We start from the raw sequence: 10,926 nt of genomic DNA, 5'->3' as shown, positions 1-10,926 counted from the left end.
AAGTTTTTTTAAAATAATGACGGGCCGAGTCTAAGCTCAACTTTTTAAGCTCATCATGATCCCAAGCCAAGCCCAATTTGAGCCAACAAACGAGTTGAGCCCGAACAAGCTCAAACTTGACTCGGTTCATTTGGAGCCCTAATTAGGAGGTAAGTGTTATAATTCAAAACACAAAGGAGGTTAGTATAATAAATCCTAACTATAGGGAATAACTGTAATAAACTCTAATTATATAGGAGGTAAGTGTAATTCATCCTTTTTATTATTGCGCTCACCCAAATAAATAGGACATCATTTGGAGAAATTATTATATAGTCCCCAACAATTGGCTCAAGCCAATTACGAAATTATACATAAACAAAAAGCGATAGAAAATGACATAAAACTGACACATATGTTTATACGCCGACACATATGTTTATATGTCGCTTTGCAATCGAGCATGCTTATGTGTCGCTTCACAATCGTCTCGGGACCGATAATTCAAGAGCCGAAATAATTTCTCAAACTATTTGATCTGACAAGATGATTAAAGCACTTTAAAGATTGCATGGGTCCATGCATAATTGAGCCAAGTAGGAATTACCTTTTTTTGGTAATAACCTAAAATCTTGACAAGAAGTAATTTTAAAATGTCCAGAATGGGGTCGTCATCTCCATAATTGTACGTCGCCATTAATTAGTGCAGAGCATAACTTTATCCTGTTTTGACAATCTGTCATGGCGCGGGCCTATGCCTAGTTTTGCTCATCTTTGTCCCGGATCATACAACCTACCATGTGCAATAAATTCTAGAATGGTAGAAGAAAAATGCACCATATGTTCGCGCGAGAATTGAATGGCAAAATACATTCTAATTCAAACCTCATTGAACATATGAGTGCACACTTAACATCACATGCAGAGTAAAGTCCTCCGAAAAAAATGTCACTGCGTATAAAATGGCTAAAGGACATGTTGCCCAAAGAAAAAACACCCAAGATGAACGAGAAGAATTAATGACAAATAAAAATATAAGAAAAATATAGATAAACAATCATACAAAAACAAAAGCATTTTTTCCTTCAGTCATAGAAAGCAGTCTCTTTGGAGATCAATGGAGTTGCAGAACAAAGAAAATGAATACAATCTCCTTCACTCATAAAAGCACTCTCTTTCTTGTACGCATTTTCCTTGACCTGGCTTTTATATGGTACACTATGTTGTGACAAATACCACGAAGTAAGAACGCAATAAAAAATCGACAAAAATGTAAACACACGTACACAAGAAACATAAAGATTTACGTGATTCGGTGTAATGTCTACGTCCACGGCTCTCATACCACACCCGAAACCCTAAATGTGCTTATCTACTATGCTACGGCTCTCATAACACACCCGAAACCCTAAATGTGCTTATCTATTATGCTATAAGAGAGATTTTTTTAAAAACAGTTGGGTCATAATGCAACCCTGGCCAAAACAAAATTAAGACCACAACATCACACACAAAACCCTAGCAAAGTGTTCGGGTAACTAGAATTTGAACCACAAGTCAACATGACAAAATCTAGAACAAATGATGGTTTTACAGAGAATGATCCTGATATCAATGATTCACTGCGCATCTTTTTGCTACCAAGAATAAGGGTAATTCCGGTTTATTGTTTTTTGTTCAATAAAGTAGAAAACCATAGGAAAATTTGAACCATTAAACTACAGTCTTATCTTCTACAATACTGGTATCCCTATCACTAATGGTGAATTCAGGACTCATCAGTTTCATCCGGATTTGGCAACAAACATACCTATGGTTGTAGATACAATGCAACAAACAATTTTATTCATGCAATAATTAATCAAGTTGCTATTACATGGTACTATCACACAAGGTTAAAACTAAAACCACGAAGATAATTCATTTTGCCAAACACCACCTCTTCAGTGATGAGTGAACTCTTATTCGTCACACACTCCTTTTGGTAATCCTGACCTTCAGACCATGTTTCATATGAAGTAACATTGAACTTCTTGGGGAAATAGGATGACCTTCTGCCACTTGAATATGATAATTATGGATAATGGTTGATGCAACTATCTTCATTTCAATGAAAGCCAACTGCTTCCCTAAACAACTCCTCGGTCCAGCATTGAATGTCGGGAACTTGAAAGATGGTTCATGTTTGATTCCTCCTCGCGCAGAAATCCACCTTTCCGGCTTAAACTCTAAGCAATCTTCTCCCCATACTGTCTCCATCCTTCCAATCGAATAAAAAGACAGCAATACCCTTGAATTTGGATCAACGCGATGGCCGCTAGGAAGGATGTCAGGTTGAAGTGGAGTTTTATGCTCTATAAATACCGGTGGGAACAATCTTAGAGACTCACACAAAGCTCCATGGAGGTACACCAGTTTACGCGACTCTTCAACATTGAAAAAACTCCATTTATCATCTTCTTTGACATGCAACTTTGCTTTCATCTCTTCTCGGATTTTGTTTTCTGCTAAAGGGTTTGTCGCAATGAGCCAGAAAAACCAAGTGAGGGCAGCACTTACGGAGCCTTTCCCTGCGAAGAGCATATTCATTAAGTTGTCTCTAAGAAACTTCACACAATCACCAGAAGAACCATTCTTTCCTGTGTATGCTTTCATGAATCCTGATAGCAAGTCAAAACCCTCCTCTTGGTGCTCCACCATTTTGGCTTTGCTTTCACTTTCTTCGCGCTTCATTGAAATACGCTGGTTCACAAATTGATCAATGTCCAGCAAAGCATTACTCAGCTTCTTCTCTCTGCCAATTTGAAGCCATTTTTGCAACTTCCATAAGCTTTCTGGCAATATGTGCCTATAGAATATGGCCTCCTCAGCATCAAAAAATGCCTTCTCACATGGAATGTGTGGTAAGGCAATGGAGAGGCTGCCTGGATCATGCCCTGCAACTATCATGCAGATAGTATCAAAAGTAAACCTTTGAAGTAGCCCTTGCAAGTCAACCTCAGTTCCTAGGCCGGAGATGCGATCAAGAACTGGTATTAGCCCTTCTTTCACCTTCTGCCAGCTACTTCTCTCTATGAGGTTTCGGAACTTCTCGTGGTTCATCATGGGCAAGGCGGTTTTCCTGTGGGCTTCCCACACCTCTGAATCAGTGTTGAGAATCCCATCTCCAAACATTTCAAAAATCATTTTAAATTCAGGACCTTTGGGGTAGTTTGAGAAGTTTCTGCTCAAGATGTGGTGGATATTGGCAGGATCAGCAGTGATCAGCATGTCCATGTTAGCAAACCAAGGGCCTTTAAACTCAAATGTACCTCCATATTGCTTGAGAACCTCGGTGGCAATCTCAAGGAGGTTGTTAGCAACTCGAATAAGCCCCGGCAACATACCAACAAGAGGCCAATTTATTAGTATGGAGCTTCTCCAATAACAAAGAACAATAAAGCATAGAAGTAGAAAGAGTATCTCAGGATATTCAATGATAGCCATTGTATCAGAGTGAGATGTGCTGTTTAAGGTCTCCATACTTGGTTTTTATAGTGTTACGAAATATACCAAGGCGTTAACACGCTCCACTCTCAGACACTTGCAATGTAACTTACTCTCCATTTTAATTCGCCCCCACCCACCCACCCACCACCCAAACACTAAAACACACACCGTGAGCCTATTTTGGCTCTGTGCCAGCAAGTATTTACACCACATGCATCAAAAAAGTTAAAAGGGGTTAAAATTGCACCACATGGAACTTACTCTCCATTTTAATTCCTCGACCCCATCCACACGCACAGGACCAACCTGTGCTCGCTCCGTGAAAGCTATGAACGACGAAGAAGAAAGTGACAACCCAGTCGCCAGAAGAATGTACACCACACGCATCAGAAATCATTGCACAACATGGAACAGCGGAAATCATTCACCTCCTTTTTAGTTCGAAGGACCAAGTCATGTCTAGCAACTGAAAACATCCTTTAACCACCTTAAGTACTATTTTAGCCAAGTTACAAATAGTGATAGCAGTATTGTCTGGGTGTCCTACTTTTGAAGCAACATTCATTTTTTAGAAAGTAATGTGTAATTTTAGAATAAACTGATAAAAGTGCTTAGAAAAACATTTCTTTTGATAAAAACTAATACTACTTTAGCAATAACAAGAACCAAGTGAGAACTGCACATATGGTGTCTCTTCCGGCGAAAAGACCAAATTTGAAAGGCTGTCGTTCTGACAATATTTGGAATTACCAACTAGCCCCCAAAATCCCCCAGGGTATTAAATATTTTTCCCCAAGGAAGAAGAAAAAATGAACTAAATACTCCAATCAAGAGATGATTAGCTAACCAACAAATGAATGATCACGAAGATGCAAGCAATAGGAAAATGTAAGTGATAGGATGCAACACTCAATATCAAGTCAATATATAAGAAAACAAAAGCAGGAGAGGCTCAAAATGGGCAGAGAAACAAAGCATATATATAGGATATTCACTCAATAAATATGAATGAAGCAACGATCCCAGTTTGAAGGATTTGGACATTGGAATGTATGTTTCTGTGAGGGGACAGTTATCGTTTTAAATGGTCCTTAAATTTGAATATATAGGATATTCACATACTTTTGGATTGTCCCAAACTTAAATTATTATTTCATGCACCATAACTGTTGTATATATATGATGGCGTAGTTTCTTGGTGTGCATAATGTTTGATATGCAGGAATGTAGTAGTAAATAATCTTACTGATATAAGTTGTGCATTTGTGTTTGGAGCCAAAGTATCTAGCTCTATACAATTAGTTTGGGATGAGTTTATCATGGTATTGTTGAATCTATATATCGAAGCAAATTGTTCTGCGAAACTAATTAATTACAGAATTAAGTCAATTAATGTAGGTAAGAGTACTGGCCCTTCACATTTCATGCAAATTCTAGAAGGCTAGCATGAGATTTTAGTCCCAAGTACTTCAAAATAGATCCCATGCATGCCAAGTTCAATAAGTGAGGTCCAGACCCACAGCAACTACTGTAATGTTATAGTAGAAAGGATGGATGTGCATCACCCCATCCATCCTTTCTACTATCCGTTCCATTCAACCAAACAAAAAATGGGAAAGACACCTTCCCTTCGCTAGGAATTCCTCATCCATCCATCTCTCTATCTCTTCCATCCATTTTTCCATCCCTCTAACCAAACGAATGACTTATTTTTATGGCTTTGAGAAAGTAGCCCATGAAAAGCGGGTGGGTAGAGCGAGAGAGAGAGAGTGTTTTGTGTTTCGTAGGGGCCAAGAGATAGTGATTGGTAGGAATTATGTCTCAAATTCCTATTATAATTCAGTTTCTATTTTATGCAATGTTTGGTTGGAGGGATGGATGAGAGGAGGGATGGATGGATGAAGCTTTTCATGTTTGGTTGGAGGGAAGGGAAGAGGAGGAAGCAAAAAAAAAAGTATCACCCCATCCATCTTTTCTACTATCCATTCCATTCAACCAAACAAAAAACGAAAAAGACACCTTCCCTTCGCTAGGGATTTCTCATCCATCCATCCCTCTATCTCTTCCATCCACTTTTCCATCCCTCCAACCAAACGGAACATTAGAGTATATTTTTTAGGTAATTTCTTGGTTGGCAAATCTTGGCCTTTAAGGATTTCTTGTCTTGAGCTCTAAGGAATTTCTTGTTAGCCAAGTCTTGAGCTCTAAGGAAACGTAATCCTTGGCCACTAAGGAGTTGAGTTTATGGCTCTCTATATAGATACCTAGGTTATTTTTGAGATAGATATATTTCGTGGAGGAGTGTAGGTTTGCTCTTAGTCCCCACAAAAGAGTGAATTCTCTCTTAGCCCCCAAAAGAGAGGGTTTGGAAGTAAAGTGTGGAGTTGAGTGGAGAAGGTACAGAAGAAAAAAGAATGGAGGAGTAAGTAAGAAGATAAGAGAGTGAGTGAGAGTAGAGAGATTCAAAATTAATGGGTGGGTAATTCTCTATAGTTGTATATTCTTTTCTCGATTCATTATAGTGAAACTTCCTCAAACATAAGTCGAGTTTGGCTTTAGTACGTAAAATATTGTGTGTTACATATTGTTGGTTTTGTTTTAATGATTGGATTTCCATGTCTGTGATGTGTTCGGTGTTATTTGATAACTCAATTCAACGCTTAATTCTAAACGGATTAAGCGTTTATCCAATTAAGCGCGTTTGATAACGCAAATTGAATATTACTAAAAATGGTAAGGGCCAATTAAAATAGGGTAAAATTTTATGTGACAGGAAAATCACTTATTACTGAATGTTGAACCCTAAAAATTCAAAAAGATATCAAAAAAAATATTACTTTTTTAAACCACTTAAAAACTTCAGCACTTCAAATTCAGCTCTTCAAATTTTAAGTACTTAGTTTTCAGTTTTATTAAATAGAACCGAATCCTCTTATCAGGCCATTTTGTCATGAACAAATGTGTTGGTATTTCGCATCTCACTAATTTGACTAAATTAATTAAGATCGTTGAAAATTTTGATTAGCGAAAGAAAAATATATTTTTTTCCCTGCTTTTCCCCGAAAGTTAAATCAAACACACGCATTACCCATGACATGCTCTTAATGGGGCTCGAACTCTTAACTTCTCCAAATTATATCATCCGAGCTAGAGGCCTTGTGGTGTGAAAGAAAAACGTTCTCTTTGTGAGATAGTTAAATTTGTATTCCTCAAAAGAGAGATTAAATGTAAATAATCCCTCCTCGCCTTGGAAGCCTACATCGTCCATTTAATCTCTTAAATGGAAAGTATGTTGCTGTGCTCGGGTTGGACAGTTCTAGTTAATGGTGTTTTAAGGAAACCTATCCCACACTAATAATTGCTGCTTCTTTTTTTCTTTTTGAGTAATAATATCAAGAGAGCTCTCTCAGTCCTTATGACGAGTTGAAATATCTATATTTAATTACTCAATTGATATAATTTTTTTGAAAAGTAAAATGAAGTTTTTAATATTCCGTCCATTCTATATTAGTAGTTCCTCCTTTTTTTAATCTTTTTTTTTATGTCCCAAATTAGTTGTATGTTATTTTTTTTCATTGGTAATATAAATATTTAAGCTTAAAAGAAAAACTTGTAATTTGAAAAGGGTACTATGCACATTATGAGGGAGGGAGAAGTATTTCAATCTTTATGGAGGGCTCTTGTATAGCATTACTTTTTTACCCAACTATTGTTATAAACTAAAGAGTTGATATTATATATATTTAATTTGCTTGACCTTCCTAAAAAAAAAAAGGTTGATATTAAAAATTAGTATATGAAAACAGTGTCTGAGACCGTACCAAAGACTTGATGGATGCCCGATTCACGCCGACCATGCTCTGGCGGACTCCGGCCAGATCAGTTTCTGAAAAAGAGGAGTTAGATCGTCAGCGCTCGGCAAACCCACCTCCCACTCCGACACTGTCTTCGTCGCCGCCTCTTTTGTATCCACTCGTTTTCCGATCACTTCTCTGCCCATCTAACAAATGTAGGGTTTTCTTCATTTTCGGTTCATGTTCACAAACATTTGTAGAAATTTTGAAGAATTGGTTTGGTTTAGAGCAAAAGTCAGAGATAAATTGTGGAGAGAGAAGAGAGAGGCGAGCATGTGAAGGATTGAGTCGATTGAATCCATTTATGGATTGAATGGGAAGATGATGAAGAAGATTAGTTATTAGGTTTTCTGATTTTGGGGGCATTAAGCGAGGTTAATTAGAGAATACTTTCAATAAAGGGTAAAATGAGAATAATAAGGGTATTTTGGTAATTAAATTTTTAGACCCCGAAAAATTGCATTTTTGAAGTTTGAACATTACTCGAGTAATCGGATTAGCTCTAATAAGTTTAATTACGAAAATACCCTTATTATTCTCATTTTAGGATGCTGCCAAATAAATCTCGAAATAGCCCACCATTTTCTTTTTTATTTCACACCATCCTAAAACAACAATCAAGCGAGTGATTCACCAATTTTTGTCCCGCAAATGAGAGAGGTAGTAGTGGTGGATGGTGGGATCGTGGGATTGTGGTAGAAGTGTATTTAATATAAATATTTTAATAAAAAATAAATTATATTTAAGATAAATATTTTAATTTTTTAAAATACTATATATTAAAAGTGCTATATTAGAGACCTTCTTATATGGTAAAGGAGATAGACCTTTTTAGGGTACAAATGATTAATACCGTATATATCCCACCATATCTGTTTAACAAATCTCCATTAAAAAAAAAAAAAATTTGACTCGGCTGTTATACTATTTATATAATACAATCCATTACATTACTATTTTTATGAATCTAAGAGAAAATATAGAGTAATATTGAGGAGTTGCAACACACTTGATATAAGAACAGAATGTAAGAGAAACAATAGATAGAGAAGGAGATAGAATTCTCATTTGCTTCTATTGGTGTGTCCCATTTACAAAACACTACACTTCTTTATATAGCCTTCACCACCTAATGCACTGCACTTCACTCATTATATTATCTTATATAAGGCAAGCAATACTTAACCCACTTCAATACATAATCTATTGCTATACACAATCCTCTAAACATACCATCTTCTATAATAACACTCATGAATGGGGTAAAGCATGAAGTGGACCCTACTATATTACAACACTCTCCCTTATGGTCTACTGCACTATACTAAGAATATGCCTCATTAAAACCTTGCTAAGAAAAATCCAGTGGGATAAAAACCAGCGAAGGAAAAAGAGTACAATATCTTTGTGTTATTAAAAATGGTATTGCACAGGTTAAAACTGCCTCATTAAAACCTTGCTAGGAAAACCCAGTGGGAAAAACCACAGCGAAGGAAAAAGAGTATAGTATGCCAAAACATTTTTAATTCAATTGATCCCCCTCATTCAGCATTAAATATCATTGAGTCGACGCATTCCAATATTATCCACTAACTTCTTGAATGTTGTAGTTGGAAGCGCTTTAGTGAATAAATCTACTAGATTATCACTCGAGCGTATCTAATGAACATCAATATCACGGCTCTTCTAGAGCTTGTGTGTGGAAAGAATTTTGGTGAAATGTGTTTAGTTCTGTCACTTTTTATGTATCCTCCTCTTACCTGTGCAATACATGTTGTATTATCTTCATATAATATTGTTGGACTATCTTTGATTGAGGAGAGTCCACATGATTCTCGAATATGTTGTATAACAGATCTCAACCAAATACACTCTCTACTTACTTCATGAATTGCGAGTATCTCAGAGTGATTTGAGGAAGTTGCAGTCATGGTCTATTTCATAGATTGCCATGATATAGCAGTATCACCACAAGTAAACAAGTACCCTGTTTGTGATCGGTCTATATATGGTCAGAAAGGTAACCTGCATCTACATATCCGATCAACTGGGGCTTTGATTTTTTTGAATAAAACAACCCCATATCAGTTGTTCCCTGAAGGTAACACATAATGTGTTTGACCCCATTCCAATGTCTTCGAGTTAGTGCAGAACTATACTGTAACGACCTAAAAAGATACCAAAATAATAATAAAAATCTATAAAAATTTCGACATGACCTCCGCAGAAAATATCCCTCAACAATCTGTTGAAATACAAAAATAAATGCAATGGCCTCACTGGGCCTTAAATCTAACTTATCATGTCCCAACGCACAATTCAGATATTATACTACATTCCCAAAATGGTTACATACATACATAAGTCTCGTTCCTCCATCTCATTCAAAGAAGGGACACACCTGTTACATAAAGTTACAGTCCATAATTGTAGCTAAAATTTTAAAATCCATAACTTACAACATTATATCAACTAAACTAAAGTTTCACAAAATATTTAAGATTACATTTACAAAATATATATTAAAGTTCTAATACAAAAGATAGCAAAATAAAATAAATCTCCAAGCTAATCTAAACCAGTGGTGGATCGTCATCCGTCACCTCTTTTCCGTGTCCTGAAAAATGTAAAAAAATAATGGGGTGAGCATAAGCTCAGTAGGAAGTGTCTAAGACACACTTCTTATATCTCCGTGAATCCCACACAAAGATGGATAAAAAGGGACGGGGTCATACCATAGGGAAAACATAATCTCAATCACAACGACAAGCATAGTATAAATAACATCCAATCACAAATTTCCCACATGTACCATGAAGTGCAATGTCATGCCTATGCCACTCCCCGTTTCCGAAATAATTTCGTTTCAACAACCAAATCGTTAATGTAATCCGACCCAAGGCACCTCTAAGGCGTCACGAAAGGAAGGTTGGTTAACTATCCACGACCACAAGGCACCTCCAAGGCGTCACATCCGGCCTAGTTAACTCAACTACATTCCTTTCTAGACTACACTAACATCATGGACCACTAGGCGCCTCCTAGGCGTTCGGTTTTCGCAATACTTTAGAAAATATTTTTCCCAAAATAATTTTGTTTGTTCTAAAAATATTTTTTTCCCCTTCTCTTTCCCAATGAATGCATGAATGCTTGTACTTTAATTTATCAACCTAACTATATAACTTTCACACATACTATACAAGACAAATTTATGAAATACATGATGGAGCTCTCATTTAATATTAACTTTGCATAACTAGCATGTAAACTATAAACTCAATTTCATACAAACATTTAAGCATGCTAAATCACCTCAAAACAATTAACAAATAGTCACATACATTCCATGCTTATTATTCTAAACAAATTTTTGCAATAATTAGCACTAATTGAACATGTTAGGCATCACTTTAAGCTAGAAACTCACAAAAATATAAGAATTCATGCATTAGAACACTCATACCTCACTTAGATGCAAAACCCCCAATTTTGAACCCAAGAATCCTAGAATTTCGAACTACCCAGAGTGCACCAAATAATGATCGGCTCCTATCAAATTGAAGGCCTTGACGAGCTCTTCGACTTTGTTTCACAAGGTTCTACC

General features: G+C 36.4%; 1 protein-coding gene across 1 annotated transcript; it reads right to left on the bottom strand.

Moving 5' to 3' along the window:
* Window positions 1-1,802: 1,802 nt before the first annotated feature.
* LOC132312358 (alkane hydroxylase MAH1-like) lies at window positions 1,803-7,672 on the bottom strand. Its single transcript, XM_059810701.1, has 2 exons — window positions 7,290-7,672; window positions 1,803-3,934 (listed from the first exon to the last, which is right to left on the bottom strand). The coding sequence occupies exon 2, from the start codon at window positions 3,499-3,501 to the stop codon at window positions 1,948-1,950; it is 1,554 nt and encodes a 517-aa protein (XP_059666684.1). The 5' UTR covers window positions 3,502-3,934; window positions 7,290-7,672; the 3' UTR covers window positions 1,803-1,947.
* Between the last annotated feature and the right edge of the window lie 3,254 nt (window positions 7,673-10,926).

Source organism: Cornus florida, unplaced genomic scaffold, assembly GCF_030987335.1.
Source record: "Cornus florida cultivar Cherokee Brave unplaced genomic scaffold, ASM3098733v1 CherokeeBrave_3.0.0_Hap2_Chr06, whole genome shotgun sequence".
NCBI lineage: Eukaryota > Viridiplantae > Streptophyta > Magnoliopsida > Cornales > Cornaceae > Cornus > Cornus florida.
This window is presented reverse-complemented; position numbering and strand designations above follow the sequence as displayed.